Source organism: Ascidiella aspersa, chromosome 3 (assembly GCF_963924565.1).
Source record: "Ascidiella aspersa chromosome 3, kaAscAspe10.2, whole genome shotgun sequence".
Classification (NCBI taxonomy): Eukaryota; Metazoa; Chordata; class Ascidiacea; order Phlebobranchia; family Ascidiidae; genus Ascidiella; species Ascidiella aspersa.
The window spans coordinates 20,154,297-20,172,791 of record NC_139449.1 but is presented as its reverse complement, the minus strand read 5'-3'; the positions used below and the strand labels follow the sequence as shown (position 1 = coordinate 20,172,791).

The window sequence follows — 18,495 nt, the reverse complement described above, 5'->3', positions numbered from 1 at the left end:
GCGACTTCCTATTTTGGCGTGCAATGCATAAACCTGTGTCATTTAGAGTCACATTAAATTGGCAAAACGTTTCACACGGATTGTTTTAAAACTATCACACGGATTGTTTTAGATCCCAATTTACGCCAAAAGTATGCACGACTTAGTTAAAGTTACGATTTAAGCTCCTCTTTGTCATATTACGATGAAAAAATACAAGGTATAATGAGTACAGACAAGGTATAATAAGCTTATGTAACAATCGAAAATTACTTTAGATAAATGCGTAAAGTACGGTAACTTAAATTCAACATAACGGAATGATTTACTTTCGGGTTTGTAATTAAAGTTTAATAGGCTACCCAGCCAGTGGTGAATGTAAGTCAGAACGGTTCAGAACGGCGATCCGGTAAAAAAAGTTTTTTTCTTCTAGCAATCGGTATTAAAACTGATATATTTTATTTTTGCACTACATCGAACAATAACTTTGGGTTTTCTATGGTAACTAGTTTTAAACTTCCCGTGATGACGTAACTTTGTGACGTCATCTGTAAAATTTTTATGAAAAATATTCTTCTTTCACCCCTGTAATACCAATAAGTGATCTTATCAAAGATTAAAAGATATTTTAAAGCAGTGTTTTTCAGGGAGTCGAGCCGTTTGACTTTTCCGGTTCAGGTTCGGTTCGGGTTCATGGATTTTTTCGGAATCCGGTTCAGTTCCGGTTTCGGTTCGGAGGAATTCAAAAGTTCCGGTTCAGCTCCGGTTCAACCATCGTTATTTCAAATCCGGTTCATAAAGTTCCGGTTCAGATACAATATAATTTGCGTTAAATCACAAAATGTGGGTCGATAAATGTAGAGAATAATCTTTGAATTGTAAGTCATTTAATCTAAGTTCAGGACTTATTAAAAAACAGCAACTCACTGTTGAAATATCTTCGATTTTTTCGTTCAAATATTCATATTTTTTTCATAAAATTTCGAACATGGCGTAACTTGACTCTGTAAAATAGAAGTTGTGACGTCATGCAGGAGCGAACCGCTTTTATTTGCAGGTTCGGGCGGTTAAGGTTCATGTACTTTCAAATTATTCATTTCAGTTCCGGTTCGGCTCCTTAAAATCTTATAAAAACCGGTTCAGGTTCGGTTACGGTTCGGAAACAATTGACCCAAAACCGGTTCATAAAGTTCCGGTTCGGTTTCAGTTCGACTCCCTGGGGTTTTTATTATCTCGTTTTTTCAAATTAAAATTTTGGATTGTTTAAGAGAATTTCGTTGTGTATTTAGGGATGTAAAATTCGTACCACACAAATTTCAAGATGGTGGTTTGTTTTTGCTCTCCCTACTGCAAAACTGTTTAACTAGTTTCTTGTCAATTTCTTCTGATAAACACTACACCGCTTTTAAAACCAGATTGGCACTCTAGGGACTATTGTAACAAAATTAGAATCGAATGATTGTGCGTTTTTGCGTCGAGTGACGTGCGTGCGGGACGTGACATTACGGCTACGCTTGAGTAGCCACAGCACGGTGTGATAATCAGCTGATTTGAAAAACTGTTGTTGCATTTCACTTGTGACTCTGCGCGGTCGGCCAGTTGGTTTGTACTGTTGTTGCACTATAGGTGCTAGTCAACGTTATCCGCAAAATTTTTGTAAGTTAGTCTTAGAGGATACGTTTTATAGTTCAAGTTAGATTGACTGGTCAATTCTGCGATAATATGATTGTGTTAGTATATACTTTATTAACAGCCGTGTTAATGGATCTATTCTATTAATTTTAACGCTTAGGTCAATCTGTTAGCATTCGTGTATAACTTGTCCTTTATGTCCAGTGTTTCACCTTTTATTACCACAGTAAATTTTAATCTTAATATATCTTTTCGGTTCACTGCCAAAATCCTGATAAAAAGAAGGAAAGTCAATTTTTAAAATCCTATTTTTGACAAATGTGTGTAGAAATAGTTAAAAAAAATTTTTTTTCATTTCTGAGGTACTGTACAAAATGAAGCTGTTATACTTTATAAGGGTAATAATAGTTATAGAGCCCTGCAATTGGCTGCAAACACTCCATCAACTAAAATATTTTTTTATAAGGTAAAGATAAATGTTTTTATTGATAATTTTATTCCAAAATGTTATTTCTAAGATTTAGTTTTTAGACAGTATAGCTGCTATCTACTTGTTGCAGTTTGACCAGTTTTGTAAAATATGTCTGCCAAAGCTATATTTGAATTAACTGCAAAGACAATAGTCTGTAAAAATTTGCCAGGAAATGTTTCAGTAGCCAACAGCTTGAGGTCTGTTGGTGTTGGAAACAGCACAAATCTTGATGCTTTGCCAGCAGAATATCCCTGGCTTCTTACGGAGGTAATTCATGGTATATAGAAAACTAAAATTTTCAGGTTTTATTGCTTCCGAATATAGTAGCATTTTTTTGCAAATTGCATTTTTTTGCAAATTGTCGCAAGAGGTTCGCTGTGTACTATTAGCTAAACGCATAATTAACAAAAAATAAACAATATAAACCAAAATTAGCAGTACAAGGAGCAAGAACCACCACTAGTTTAACAATTGTGTAAATTTCATTTATTTTGGTGAACCAGTCAGGTTTATGACGTCACCATTGAGTTCAATTCAATAAATAGCATGACTCCAGTCTAAATAGCATGACTCCATCGGCTATATGCAATTAAGGAACCGTTTTATAACACTTAAAACTCTATGTAATTACATTTCAATAAAATTTAATTTTCCTGTAACAACATTTTTTGCTCACTCGACCAATTCAGTTAAAAGCGAGATAATATAAGTTTCTATAAAAACTTACCCTTCAGGATATCAGTTTTCCATTATTACGTAAAAAGTGTAAAATTAATTTTTTACTTATGGACATTCTGCTTAATTTTAAAACAATCTGTAAATAAATGTGAACATTTTTCCAAAATTTATATGGTTTATGTGTAATACACAAAAAAACTGAAAAGGGGGTCGCGAAAACAAAAAGGTTGAGAACCACTGGCTTAGTGGGTGCTGCATAACATTTGTTTATAGTTTGTGTGTGTCCATGGAGCACAGTTTGTTCTATTTTGAATAATGTTACCTGAAATGTTTTTTTTTACAGAAACTCATTGTGAAACCAGACCAACTTATAAAGCGACGTGGTAAACTTGGTTTGATAAAAATCAATGTTGACTTTGATGGTGTAAAACTTTGGCTGTCAGAACATATGGGCAAAGAAATAAATATTGGTGAAACCACTGGTGTTTTAAAGAATTTCATCATAGAACCATTTGTTGCCCACAAACAGGTATACATTGTTTTTATGTTAAGTGTGTCATAGTTACAGTATACTAGCTAAATATAGGATAAGCCAAATTTTTTTGTGTATGTCAATCATGAAGTGTTATATATAAATATATAGCATTAATCAACTTTATTTTAATATACATACAAAATCATCCAGTCTAGCAAAAAATGTAAAAATCATGACATCAAAGAGTTTTGTTCCACCACCTAATTGACATTGATTATTCTCCCAAAAAAAAATCAATAAGTGGTGGCTTGTCAGTATTAACATGACTGTATAGAAAAAATACACAATTAGACTAACATTTTTTTCCGTCCATACTTTTAATTGTAGTAAATCTTTGTGTTGTGTTTACAGGAGGAGGAATTCTATGTTTGCATTCACTCCAGTAGAAATGTGGACACAGTGTTGTTTTATCATGAGGGTGGAGTCGATGTTGGTGATGTTGACGCCAAAGCAAATAAGATAGATGTAATTTTGTCTGAGTTATATCTTTGCAAACACTTTTATATGTTGCACCGATTTGCCTCCTTTTTATAAAATTAATTAATTTGTTTAAAGTTAAGCAAAATCTTGTTTTATTTTAGATATTAACTGGTGAGGCCATTGATTCCAACGAAGTAACTTCAAAACTTCTTAACCAGGTTTCTAAAGAAAACCAAAGGTGATTAGTTTGATAATGCACGAGTCATTAGTAAAATCTGGTTTATCACGTTAAGGTGTCAAATTAAAAATTGTGTCAAACACTGCAATATATGACATCCTATTTTATGCTTGTTTTTAAATTGACAGCTATATATTTCCTGGAAATGATAAATAGTAAGACTTGACAGTACACACTGTTTATCATAAAAAATCGTTTTTTCTTGTTTTGATAGTTGTTACTACATCCGATTTTATGTTTTGCAGGATTTTGGAACCATTTATAATTAGCCTTTATCAGGTGTATGAAACACTCAATTTCACATACTTGGAAATCAACCCTTTAGGTTTGAAATATTGTTTTCAATTGGTTTTTATTATATTTTTCTAATGGTTTTTCCATTTTTGTTTAGTTGTCACAGGTGGCCACATATACGTCTTAGACTTAGCTGCAAAGTTGGATCAGGTGTGTAAGATTAGGTGCAAATTGGTGTTTATGAAATTTTACACCAAAAAACAGTTTTAAATTGAAAAACTGTGTTATAATATAAAATCTCTTGGCTATAGTTTTCACATTTTTTATGACAAAATTTATTTAAAAAATATTTATTTATGTTAATGAATGACTGATTAGTAATGAGTTCTGTACAATAGTGTGCTGAGTTTGTGTGCTCCCGTCAATGGGGCCCTGTCACCTTTCCACCCCCCTTTGGCCGTGAGGCTTACCCAGAAGAGGCCTATATAGCTGACCTAGATGCAAAAAGCGGGGCCTCTCTCAAACTCACAATTCTCAATCCTGTTGGAAGAATATGGACAATGGTTGCAGGTGGTGGTGCCTCAGTGGTGTACAGGTACAAAATTGACTTTAATGACACCTGGGTTTTGTGTATTCTCCTAATTGGATTAGCTAATGAACATGTGCTGTCATTTTAATTAATTTTACCAATATTTATTTGAGTGGATTGCTTTATTGATCCTGAGTAGAATTGATTAATTTGTTAATTTGTAGCTGCAACAATTCAATCAATGTAGGCTACAATTTGTATCTTTCAAGTTGTAACTTCAGTATTGCATATTGCTGGAAACTTACGACTGATTTATGTCACTTTGTAAACTTTGCTTTATGTCAGGTGTGTTAAAAAATAATATAGAATGATAAAATTGGATAGAATAAAAGGCTTCAAAGCGAAACAACATATACAACTTAAAGCCATTTCTTTTTATTTTATTGTCATGGCCTTTCATTTGATATAGGATTTATCAATATTAAACTTTAAAACTTGGTTACATAATCTGTTGATCAAATTTGTTCAACCAAACCTTCCCTGAGAAAGAATTTCTTTGTAGTGACACAATCTGTGACCTTGGTGGAGCAAGTGAGCTGGCGAACTATGGTGAATACAGTGGAGCGCCCAGCGAACAACAAACCTATGATTATGCCAGAACTATTCTCTCACTAATGACGCGGAATAAAAGAGATGATGGCAAAGTCTTGATTATTGGTGGTGGTATCGCAAACTTCACAAATGTTGCTGCCACTTTTAAGGTGAAATTTGCCATTGTTTCCCTGTTTTACACCTCTTGCTATGTCCCCAAAATATTACCATTTATTTACTGGGTTTAGAAAATGATTTTTTTTAAATTATGGCAACTAAAGTAAAAATAATAAATTAAATTCGATTTAATCTGCATATTGTTAGACAAGTTTGCTTGAGATCACTATATGCCTGTAAAAATGGTTATATTAACTTTAGTATGCCTGCCACAAAGTTAAACTGGCTTGTTGCAGCCCTTGTTTGTACCAGTTTGAGTTGTGCAGACCTGATTTACCCTATTGTCAGCATTATCCCTAATTTATAAAAACAAATAATACTAAAAAAGTTTGTACTTACTCATGACAGCAACTTGGTAAAAACCTGCAATGCAATCAAGTTAAATTTTGGATACCAAATTAATATAAACATTTCAGTCTTTTTTGCAATTAAATGCAGCAATATTTACCTTAAAAGGTAAATTAAAAAAGCAGATTAACAAATGTTCGTAACTGAACCTCTTAATGATAAAGATTACCTTAATCTGATTGGGTCCCAGTGCTTTTGTATAAAATATCTGGTTTGGAATAGAACACCCCTATTATTGATTGGTCTTACTGCAGGTTTCTTTTTTAATCTTTGAGTTTATCTGAAGTGATTTGTTTGTTTTTCTAGGGAATTGTTCGAGCCCTCAAACAATTTCAAACTCAATTAAAAGAAAACAAGGTTTCAATATTTGTGCGCAGAGGTGGCCCCAACTACCAGGAAGGTCTCAGGGTTATGCGGGAAGTTGGTAGGTAAACAATTTACTGTAGTTTTAAAAGTTAATGTTTTGCAATTTCATGAAATTACACTTCTAATTATTTTAAATGCTTTTTGCAAATATCTTTTACCGTAGTTTTTAAAGGTAATGTTTGCTTTTTCATGGAATTACACTTCTAATTATTTTAAATGCTTTTGGCAAATATTTTTCACTGTAGTTTTAAAAGTTAATGTTTCGCTTTTCCATGAAACTACACTTTTATTCAATTATTTTGAATTCTAATGGCAAATATTTTTACTGTAGTTTTAAAAGTTAATGTTTTGCTTTTTCTTTGAAGTACACTTCTAATTATTTTAAATGTTTTTTGCAAATGTCTTTAAATATATTCCGTTAACTGTTTAAATTGAAACTGCTGTTTACCTAAACCAACAATTTGCATTCCAGCAGCAAAAATTTCACATTTGTATTAACTCTATTTTTGACCAATTATAATTACCGAGATCAAACTCTATCCTTAGCTGGAATGTGTTTTATTCAATTACTAATATTCTCTTTAGCCAAAGTGTCTTAAGCTCTTTGAAAGTTATGCAAACTTAATCTAAATAATTTATTCTTAATACGTAAATCTTTTACTTGTTTATGGACTGAACATTAATTACAAATTTTACCAACGTAAACTACTTTATTAAGTTAATGAATTTTTTTTATAAACTTTGCCGTCATAAATACGCTATTTTTATGTTCTTCAAGCAAAACTTTACATGGTTTTTGAGTCTCTATACGCTTTGGGGTGTTCTAACAGAGCTTTTCGATTAAAACATCTCGCAAAGAATTTGGGTCGCGAAGATTTGGGACTAATAGTTTAGGGTTACGCCAAAAATATATGAGCCCCTGTTTTAGATAACCTAAAGTTGGATTTATATAATAGTTTCTCAGTATAAGAAAACATTTGATTTGTCAACCAGGGGCCTTTGAAGTGGTTCTTTGATCTACATAAGCCTTTAAGTGCTTTGGTTTTTAGGAGTTGCATTGTATTGCATAAATAGGTGGTAACTCAACATTATTATCTGGTAATATTTGACAAATGTATTAAATTTCCCAAAGATGAAGGTTTCTTGGTTGGTCATAACCTAAAGCGGCATTTGTATTTGATTTTAAATAAAAATAAATTTCTGACCACTCATGTATGACAATATGACATGCCTAAAATAAAAATGTTAGAGATGCAGGTGCAGTTAGACATTTAAAATGTTCGTTAAATTTCTCAGTAGAACCTGTTTGTTATTTCTAACATGATTTTTATTTAACATAAACCAAACAAGGTTTTTACTGATGTGTACCTGTTGGGATTGACAAAAAGTGGACCCAGTAGTTAAACAAAATGCGAAGCTTTATATCTGTTTGTTTTTGTATCTGTTTGTTTTTGTGTGTGCGTGTGGTAATTGTCTAAGGCATTCAGGAAGTTGTTAAGTCTTTAAAATTGCTAATTGATATTTTTTTTAAATTGACCACTATACAGCTTACATCTTACATCCTAGGTTGTTTTACAAACTGCCTAACAAACTAATATATACTGATTAAAGGTTATATTTGGTTGTACACCCCTTTCTTTCTTATTGGGATAAGTTACTCCCATCACCTGGGGGGGGGGGGGGGGGCTGTATTGTTTTAAGTTATCATTGCATACAAAATATATTTGTGAAACATCAATACAAGGAGGTAACACTCTTATGTGAAATGTTTGTTTATCTTCTTTCGGTTTTAAAGGGTTTGCACACAGCTGGTCAAATCTTTTATTTCACTATTTTGTCTATAAAGAATGTAATTGCTTATAAAATGTTTCTCTGGTAATTCATGTTGGCTGCCATTATTCACATCCCTTGAATCATTATTACAGGACAAAGCTTGGGCGTTCCAGTGCATGTATTTGGGACTGAAACCCACATGACAGCCATTGTTGGCATGGCATTGGGTAAAACTGTGATTCCAGACCAGCCGCCAAATGACCCAGGACACACCGCAAACTTTCTGCTTGGAGCAAGCTCTAGCAACACTGTAAGTATCACACTTACAAGTTAATTGCAATTTTTCTTCATGGGTTTTTTTTTAAATAGTTGATCTTATATATTTTGTGTTAGAACAGTATTAAACTAGGGCATCTTAAACATGTGTAATGGAAAATCAAAGTCATCTAAATTATTTATATCATTTTTTATCAGGCTTCGCTTCTCTTTTGTATTTAAACTTCACAGAAACTTAAATTTAGAAAGATCTCCAAAAACATTATTTATATTTGATTTAATTTTTAGATTTCTTTATCTCCACAAGTATTAATCAGAAGGTTGTTTTGTTTTTTAAGCCTTACTCAGGATTGCTGAAGGTTTCTGTTGTATTGTTCTTATTTCATTCGTTAAACTATGTTGCCATAGTTTATATCTTGCCATGGTTTTTGCAAATGTTCTTTTGTTTATGTTTATGGCATGTTTTTAAATGGTAATTAATGTTACACTGTGTCCTTAAAATACAAATGCATTTGTTTAATCTACAGGATGAAACATCTCAGGTATTTTTATTCGTGTTTTTTATAGTGTGTAGCAGTTGTTTCAAGGTCTAATTTGAAATCTATAATTTGAGGTGGTTGCTTTGTAAAAATGTATCACTTACCTAAAAATATCACTTACCTAAAAAATAAACACCTATTGTAAAAAAATTAAATAAACCGTATGGTGCAACAATTGACTGATTTTATCCTTTTTAATTGGTGTGTTATCTTTATTTTTTGTGTGTTTTCACATTCGTGCATGTCTTTATCCTAATTAGTGTTCTGTCAAATATTTTTTGGTGAATGGTGTGCTGATAAGCTATGTTTTTACTGTACAAGGAAACTTGTTAACTTAAAAAAAGGTGTTTGACTTAAAAAAAAACAGTTTGCAATTTATATTTTGTTTTTGAACTAGACCCCAACTCCAAAGACATCAAGAACCGGTTCGTTTTCCACCAGCAAGGGTCAGGCGAATGGTGATGCATGTAGCGACATTTCTTTAAAGAAAGTAGCTCTGAAAGTGGCAAACAGACCAATGTTTTCCAGTAAGCCAAATGGATAACTATAAAAATATTCTATCTATTTTTAACAAACCTCGCTTTTTGTTGCTTAATGCTATTTTATTCTTTGTGATAGCATAACGTCCATAACAAATATTTTTTGTAATCAATTTTACTGAATCTTCGACATTATACCCAGTCGCTAATATTTTATTTGCGTTTATTTTACTTTCAAGATAAAACCAGGGCGATCGTGTGGGGCCTGCAGTCGCGGGCTGTGCAGGGAATGCTCGATTTTGATTTCGTCTGTTCCAGGAAATGTCCATCGGTTGCTGCCATGGTTTACCCTTTTGTGTAAGTGCAATACCTTATTGCAGCGCTTCTTCGCCTTTTTACGACAGCTTTTACCTGAAGGCTTGTTTTAGTTTACCGATATTTCTCTTGAATAAGTTGCAAGTTTATTACGTAGGCTGTATAGATGCATAATCGTTAAAATACTGTGCGTTAAGAACCGCTGTTATAACGAGATGTATACACAAGAACGATGTTTTTTATTCTGTGCTGACTGAATTAGAGTAGATGGTGCGGTTGTAATAGCTAAACAATATAAAGCACGCAAAACACAGCATCTCGATTAAAAAAAAAACTTTATTGTGTTCAGGATAATTTATGTGTAAGCTAGTCAGACTTATTGCGTGGGAATATTGTCGTGCGAGTCTGTGCCTTGCTGTAGCGCGTACAAACAGTGGCTTTTGTGTTTGTTTGCAATTGTGACGCCGGCATACTTGAAACTCGGAGAGGGAAATAGTACTTGACGCGCCTTTTCCAAATATATTTAAAAAGTCGCTGTCGAAAAGCGAATTTAATTAACTATTCGATTTAAGTCAAGACTGACTTATCATCACTAGAGCGATAATTTCTGAACTAAAAATAAGACATATTGACATATAAAATTAAACTTTTGACCTAAATTTTGACCTATAAGGAATACATTGCTTGAAAAACCCAAAATAGACTCAACAAATACGTTTCTATTTATTTGTCCAAAAAGGAGATAAACAACTATCTGAAGCAAAAATAGAAGTTGGATCTGAACCCAATTCGATAAACCAGGCCTGTGCCGTTATCTCTGCCGGTCGCAGATACCGTAGCTTTAAGGAAGGAAATACAGTTAAAATGTTGTTAGACGTAAATCAAAGCAAAATTTTGATAACTGATGACAATTTCAATAAGCGCGGTCACTACAGTGTTTGTTAATTTTGTTAACGTTTTTAGTGCATTTTGTAAACGATTTTTACCTGTTGTTATAATTTGGACAAATTTTGACCTAAGATGAAAATTTTGACAAAACTTTGCCTTTTTCACAAAAAATGACCGCCCCAATTATCACTAACATATTTAGTAATGCGTCAGTCTGATGTTAACACAGAAATCAGAATTGACAATGGTATGACCATTGTACGTTAGTCGTCGGACAAAAATACTTATTCCAGTATTCAAAATATTTTGGTTTAAACTTTAAATCATAAAATAAACAAGTTACCAGGTAAAGCCAAATGTAGTAATGTCATAAAGTGTGTCGTCACTTAATTCCACAGCGGCGACCACAAGCAGAAGTTCTACTGGGGCCACAAGGAGATCTTTATACCAGTTTACAAGAACATGAAGGACGCCATGCAGAAGCACTCGGAGGCCGACGTCCTCATCAACTTCGCGTCGCTCCGATCCGCAGAAGAAAGCACGCGTGAGGCGCTCGACTACAAGCAAATCAAAACCATCGCAATCATTGCCGAGGGTTCGTTTGGGTTTTGTTTGTCTGTTAAGCTGGCCTGACCAAAGCGCTACTATTTTTGTTGTTCGCTGGACGGAAAATTTACAAGTCAGTTACCGTTTCGGCTATTAGCTTCACTTTTCCACACCTGAAACTATTAATAATTAATTAATTAATTATGTTTAGGAAACATTATGATCCTAGGACTAGGTGTTTTACCTTAGTAAGCTTTGCTAAATTTGACGTAGCTTCAGTGGCAAACATTTTCTTTATTGTATTGTGGTCAAAGTTTGAGTTAGATCTTTCGTTGCGACCCAATGTGTAGTTGGGAGGTTTTAATTTGTGTCATTTCACAGATTCAATATAATTTCGTAACTTTTGATGATCCTGCGTTTCTATGAATCATACAACCGACAGGGTTAATTGTTTACATATTATAATTAAATCAACGTTACAACACTCAATGATAAATTAGAACTCGGTGCGTTCGAATTCCCTTCGGCTGCTGCGACATTATTGTAGGACGATTTTACACACCTTCGGTAAGCACATTGCGGGCTAGAATGACTACAGACAAAATGTATCTTTGTTTTGACCTCGTTTGTTTGGAATGTCTAAGTAGATGCTTTCCCTTTCCGGTAAAGTTGATGACGTTTGTTTTTCCGCAGGCATTCCAGAGGCGGCAACGAAAAAGCTCAACCAGCTGGCGCACGAGAAGGGCGTTGCTATCATCGGACCAGCCACTGTTAGTTTTTTCTAAAGTTTTAATGAATGCATACGACCAAATTTCTTAGCCAACTTCCGTAACTACAGAAGTGAATTTGCAGTTAGTACTTAAATGGAATAGTTTAGGACAATTTTTTGGCGCTTTTTAAAAAAATTCTCGACGGTCATTAAAGTCAAACCTTAAAAACCTTACTTGCCTGCATTCAAGCTAGGGCTGCGGAGTCGGTTGAAAATAAGCCGAGTCCGACTCCGGCGATAAAATTTACCCGGGTCCGCCAGCCAGATGTGAGATTTCGTCGAGTCCTAATCCAGCTCCGACTCCTAAGCCTGTATTTCAGCCATTTACGTAACTAAATTAAGGTGAATATTCAGCAATCCACGGTTGTCTCACCCACAATATAGAATTGAAAAATATTCCACCGTATGCTATTCCACCTTAACAATTTACAGTTTGCGACCAGTTTCAAAATTTGATACTGCGCACGTCGGACTCGGGACTCTGGTAGTTTAACGAAGTCTTACTCGAGTCCCGAGTCCGACTTTAGCAAAACAAACCGACTCCGTCGAGTCCCGAGTCCGACTTCCCAGCCCTGATGTAAGCTAACCCTGCACTTCCATATCAAGGTGGGTGGCATCAAGCCGGGCTGCTTCAAGATCGGCAACACCGGAGGCATGATGGACAACATACTTTCCTCCAAACTCTACCGCCCTGGCAGCGTGGCTTACGTGTCCAGGTCGGGCGGAATGTCCAACGAGCTGAACAACATTATTTCGCGCACCACCAACGGCGTGTGCGAGGGCGTGGCAATCGGCGGCGACAGGTAGCTTTTTTGAGCTGTGTTAGTTGATTCGCCTCTGGGTGACTATATCTAGCGCAGGGGTTCTTAAACTTTTTTTTATCGCGGACCCCTAAAAAATGTATTGTTGCTTTGCCTGAACCAGGGCAGGCGATTTTTTTTAAAGAGGACGTCATAAACTGTCGAAACAATACAAAAAGACTTCAGAAATCTGGTGTTTACGGTACAAAAAGTGTAAACGTTAAATAGAGTCTAAATACATTCAGTGCCAATTAAACTATTTTTATTGAAAAGTTAATTTATTTTCAATTATATACTAATATTTCAACTTTTTAAGAACCCTTGATCTAGTGTAAAACAAGCGCTACTTTTTTAAAAATATTTCCTTTTTTAATTTCCATATACAAACATACGTATACTGTACTTGGCAAACAGCTAACCTCCCCACCCTTACGTATAGTTACTCAATGTCGAACTAAATAGGTCAAATTGCAATACAAAAGGTCTTGCTATAACAAGATATTCTATTAAAAACGCTGCATTAGACGGAATGAAACCGGGCACTTGACACTAATGGCCTATACTACAAGATTCCACGCATGTATTGCGTATACCTTCAGTTGCTATTATTAAAACCTACCCGATAAAATAGGATTCAACCTATGTATCTCATTAACTTTGTATGAGTTGTGCACTTTAGCTGCGACGCAAGGCGTCCTGGTAGGTTGAGTGAAGGGACTATAGGATGAGTTGGTCGATATCGCTATATTGCGGATACTGGCGGCTACTGTTTTTGCGAAAAACATTTGTTTGTAAGGCCGTCCAAATAGTAATTTTGTTCTATACGGTTTATCGTAAAAAACATATTTATCTCATGACGAGCGAGTCGTTATTTTATAGTTGCTTATTACAAACGTTAACGTTTCTAACATGTTTCAGGTATCCCGGCACAACATTCATGGACCACATTATGAGATATGAGAAAGACGAAGAGGTTAAGATGATCGTCGTTCTAGGCGAGGTGGGTTAAATATATATTACAAGTTTTTAGAATTTCGTGTAATTTGTGTTGAATTAGATTTGTGTATAAACTTTTAAGTTGCTTTATTCAAATGTTTATGTATACAGGTGGGTGGAACAGAGGAATACGACATTTGCAACGCGATCAAGTCACGGGAAATCACCAAACCTGTTGTGGCCTGGTGCATTGGTAGGTCTACGGGAACTTTTTGGCATCGCTTTAACTAACTTCCAAGTTTTTTGTTTTAATGTGCGTTTTAGTAATGTTTTTTTATAATAGGTAATATTGTTACTTCCCAAGTCACCAGTAAAGTTTGTTAGTGAAACATTTCCGCTAATATCAGATTAATTACTACTACATATGAAGCGAAATACGTTCAACCAAATGTTGACAGTCGTTTGTATCTCGTTAGTCGAAGCTCTAGTAAAGCCATGATTTAAAGCGTTTCGTTAAAAAACTTTTAGCTCTCGAAAAAAACTAATGCTGTTGGTCATAAGACAAAGATATCCTCGATAGCTATTTGACGAACGTTGGTCGTTTTTCGCCATATTATATTTCCACTTGTTTTTTACAGGCACATGCGCGACGATGTTCACGTCCGAGGTGCAGTTTGGCCACGCGGGGGCGTGCGCGAACCAGGCCAGTGAGACGGCTGTGGCGAAAAACAAGGCACTGGCTGATGCCGGGGCTCACGTTCCAGTGAGCTTTGACGAACTCAACACCAAAATCGGGTGAGCCGGAAGTTTTTAACATACTCTCGCCAAAATCTCTTCGAATTATCAAAAGCTTGTTGATTTTTCGATATAATCAGTGGGAAAATAAAGTGACCTTATGTTTACACTGATGATGGCATGAGGTATTGCCCAAATGTCTGTGTGAACTGCGAAATGTCGATTTTATCGAATGCAGTGGTTTTAATATATATGTATGTTGTTTTTTGTTAATTTTTGGCAACTGAAGATATTTTAAGTAAATTAAAAAAAAATCACAGTTTCACTTAATTTGGTCATCAACGAAGGAAAGTGTAGTCTCCTTTAAAAATTTGCTTGGCATCTTTGCATGTTTTTTTTTTCTTTGTGATGAAACATGAAATGACAGGTTTTTGGTTTAACTTATTTCTTCGGTTGTTTAGCGAGGTGTACAACGAGCTCGTCGACCGCGGTGTTATCGTCCCCAAGGAAGAAGCTCCCCCTCCCACTGTACCAATGGACTACAACTGGGCTCGCGTATGTTAATGCGTTATTTTGTTGTGCGTGGTCGATCCTCTGTAGGACACAATGAGGAGGTTAATCCTAAAAGCACAAATTGGGCCGGTCATTATAACCCAGTGGTTCCCTAGTTTGGATTGCGATCCGAACATAGGTCGCAAAGGGTAGAACAATAGTCACACTGGGACGATTCAAATCTGTTTAAAAATGCACTATTTGATTCTTTTCGTTCGAGTTCGTTTCATTCCAGCATACACTGAACTATTACACCGTAAGCAGTTTTGGCGGCTTACAAGTCATCCCATTCAATGAGTTCACAAGTCAAGTTTAGTTGATGACGGAACTATATTGGAAGTATATTATATAATATTTGTCATTGTCGTGAGTCGCGGAATGTGTACAAAACTTAAATTTGTGTCGCACTCAAAAAAGTTGGGGAACCACTGCTTTTACCGGTTCGTAGTTAGCTATATCGGACACCGGTTAGTATCAATGCCACCTTGCCATCTTTGTTTAAAATAAGCATTTCCATTTTGTTTGTCTTTAGGCCTTATTTTTAATTTATATTTTGAACTTACTTGGACTGTATTTCTGGCGTAAAATTGTATTCGAAGAATTTTCTCAAACATTTCTCCATATACAATTCTTATATGTGCAAACAGCTACAAAGTACATCGTACGGCAGTTACATTCATGACAGTTCATTTCCCTTACACCCAAACCATGCAACCGCAAATCGCTTTTATTTTGCAAAAGTCTATTTTTTTGTCTTATAACAGGAATTGGGTTTGATTCGCAAACCGGCATCGTTCATGTCGAGCATTTCCGACGAGCGCGGACAGGAGCTGATGTACGCTGGGATGCCAATATCGCAAGTGTTCAAGGAAGACCTAGGAATCGGGGGTGTTCTCGGACTTCTTTGGTTTCAGAAAAGGTAATATAACTTTTACTGTTTGTGTTTTTTTTAAAGCGCACAAATTCTGATTTGCGAAATGTGTTGGTTATTGCTTTTTTATAGAATAGAACTGATTTTATTAACATAAACGTCTTACCCGGACTTCATAAAAGGCTTTGTGTGCGTAATTTCCAAGTTTAAGCACGACACAATGAAAGCCAACATAAAAACAGGGATATTAATACAATACATGTGAAGGTCCGTTTGACGCAAGTGTTTTTTTAGATTGCCGTCCTATGCCTGTAAGTTTGTGGAGCTTTGTCTCATGATGACCGCTGATCATGGGCCCGCCGTGTCAGGTATTGTAGACTTTTTATGTTTGAATTTTGTTACAAATGTCGTTTATTTTGCATTAGGGACAGCTTAAATTGTTATATTTAAAATAAATAAATTTTGTTGTTAAAGCAATTACCTTATTCCCAAATAATCAAAACTTTTTTCGTTTTTTTGTTACAATATTCTACTTCCAAATCCGCTTGGTTTAGATGGATAACTTTATTTAAACAGTTCGAAATGGATTTGAATTCTATGTTCGCCTGCAACACACTATTGAACGTTGTTAGTACAGGACAAGCATACTGCAATGCAAAAGCTGTCTTTAAGTTTACATGCGGCGAAAGTTTTCATGAATAAACGTTGCAGGTGCCCACAACACGATTGTCTGTGCTCGCGCTGGAAAGGATCTCGTATCTTGCCTCACCTCCGGTTTACTCACCATTGTAAGTTTATAACACGTAATGGTAATAATAAATGGTTAAGCTCTATGGCTGAATATTGTATGATTCTTTAAGGTTTCTAATACAGTTCATTTTTTTATTTTTTTGAATATGGCAGTTCAATACCGTAGTGTTACGGAATTGTAATGTGTTCTGATTTTAGGGCGATCGTTTTGGTGGTGCTCTGGACGGCGCTGCAAAACAGTTCAGTGAAGCCTACGACAAAGGCCTCTTGCCTAACGAGTTTGTCAACGAAATGCGCAAGAAACACAAGCTTATTATGGGGATAGGACATCGTGTGAAATCGGTAGGTAGTTTAAAAAAAAACTCATATTAGTTTAATAGATCTAATTGTAAATTTATGCAATTCAAAGGTCTTCCTAGTTCAGTAGTTTAAAACGAACACCATTAAACATTCAACCTGTCTTTGTTTTGCCGAAAAAAATTAGAATAAATAATTCTTATGAAGACAAAGATAAGCGAGTTTGGCTTTGTATCTGAAGCGTTGAAAGGTTGATGGGTTATTTTTATCCGAAAAAAAACGGTCACATGGGCTTAGTATGTTCGAACAGCTAACATATAAAGTCTCGAAACTTTTCAGATTAATAACCCTGACCAGCGGGTGGTGATCCTGAAGGAATTTGTGCAGTCCAACTTCCCCACACATCCCTTGCTTGACTATGCACTTGAGGTCGAGAAAATCACTACTGCTAAGGTAAGGGCTAACTCCTAAAAGGTCCGTACGCATTTGACTGAAGCTCTATAAATAAAAAATCATTGTTTCACCATAACATTTTATTCGCATATTCAGATATTGTAAAGTTTTGTAGTAAATTATATGGGTAAACCAACGTCCTATGCCAGATCATTTTTCAACATCAGTATATCGATATATATGTATACTTATTCTCAACACATGAACTCTCAAGGTTTACGATTTCCACTAATTCCTAAAATGAGCCGATCAAATAGCTAAATCGGGTATCGCAAACCCTTCTGACCACCTATGTCACCACAACCAGAAACCGAACCTTATCCTGAACGTGGACGGCTTTATCGGCGTCGCATTCGTGGATCTCTTGCGCGAATGTGGCAGCTTCACTGAGGAGGAGGCGAAGGAATACGTTCAGATCGGAGCGCTCAACGGGGTCTTCGTCCTCGGTCGTTCCATGGGCTTCATCGGCCATTACCTGGACCAGCTAAGGCTCAAGCAGGGACTGTACCGCCATCCATGGGACGACATCAGCTACGTGCTCCCCGAGACCTACTCCTCCTAATGTCTGCGCTTCTCTACTACAGCTTCAAAACTTTCGACTGAAAGAGTATTACGATTTGTTGTTCGTTGTATCGAGGCTACTCTCTGTGAACCTTTTTGCCGGTAGTTGACCACTCGGCCAAACAACGCCTCGCGTGCTTCCTAGGTTACTTAAGTAACGAGGCGAGGTTAATTCCACCGACGTCTTATCCGGCATTCTGCACTGTTAAACAATGCAATAACTAGTGATGATATTCCTGGGGAAAGGGCGCATTTAAAGCACTATATCGCGTTCGTTACTATATCTCGTATTAACTAGAACGATACATTATTTTTAATTTTCTTACAGTCAAAAAAAAGTCACCAGTCTTGCGCTTTTAACCGCCTACGGTGCTCCTCTTTGTTGTCAATTTAATGCGTTGTGGTCCTTTTTATGGATATATTTTTTATAACTTTTAGGCAACTGAATTAATAATATTAAATGTCATCTCGCTGCTCTAATTTATTAAGTAAATGCAGTATAATTGGCCACGAGATATGTTTTTTTACCCTGGGCTTTCGTATGCGTTTTCCGCTGGTGATATATTATATTATACGTGTACACTGCACATGTTGTAATTTGTAGTAATCCTTCCCGCATAGCAGTAGCCGTCAACTGATGTAGTACATAACACAAATTTGACAACCCCCTGTTAAACATAACTCGTGTTGCGCCTTTCGTATATGCTTGCTGTATTTTGATGTACCCAGATTGTAGCGCAATACAAATTTGCCCAT

General features: G+C 35.6%; 1 protein-coding gene across 2 annotated transcripts; it reads left to right on the top strand.

Annotated features, from left to right (window-relative positions):
- Positions 1-1,609: 1,609 nt before the first annotated feature.
- LOC146160680 (ATP-citrate synthase-like) lies at positions 1,610-18,494 on the top strand. 2 transcript variants are annotated; one of them, XM_083385737.1, is made up of 27 exons: positions 1,610-2,350; positions 3,105-3,290; positions 3,648-3,761; positions 3,878-3,954; positions 4,200-4,279; positions 4,346-4,398; positions 4,587-4,783; positions 5,280-5,478; positions 6,140-6,257; positions 8,125-8,282; positions 8,587-8,607; positions 8,776-8,790; positions 9,185-9,314; positions 9,506-9,623; positions 10,868-11,064; positions 11,709-11,785; positions 12,391-12,587; positions 13,503-13,584; positions 13,692-13,773; positions 14,159-14,315; positions 14,717-14,810; positions 15,572-15,726; positions 15,973-16,046; positions 16,390-16,466; positions 16,627-16,770; positions 17,065-17,178; positions 17,486-18,494. In XM_083385737.1, the coding sequence occupies exons 1-27, from the start codon at positions 2,192-2,194 to the stop codon at positions 17,738-17,740; spliced, it is 3,330 nt and encodes a 1,109-aa protein (XP_083241863.1). In that variant the 5' UTR covers positions 1,610-2,191; the 3' UTR covers positions 17,741-18,494. The 2 variants fall into 2 exon arrangements, with proteins under 2 accessions (XP_083241863.1, XP_083241862.1); XM_083385736.1 differs by lacking the exon at positions 8,587-8,607 and having other exon boundaries at positions 1,611-2,350.
- Position 18,495: the final 1 nt, after the last annotated feature.

Bases quoted from the DNA above. Each gene is read 5' to 3' on its own strand.
- LOC146160680 (XM_083385737.1), top strand. From the start codon at position 2,192: ATGTCTGCCAAAGCTATATTTGAATTAACTGCAAAGACAATAGTCTGT. The intron at 3,762-3,877 runs GTAATTTTGTCT...GTTTTATTTTAG, and splicing joins CCAAAGCAAATAAGATAGAT to ATATTAACTGGTGAGGCCAT. The intron at 6,258-8,124 runs GTAGGTAAACAA...TCATTATTACAG, and splicing joins CAGGGTTATGCGGGAAGTTG to GACAAAGCTTGGGCGTTCCA.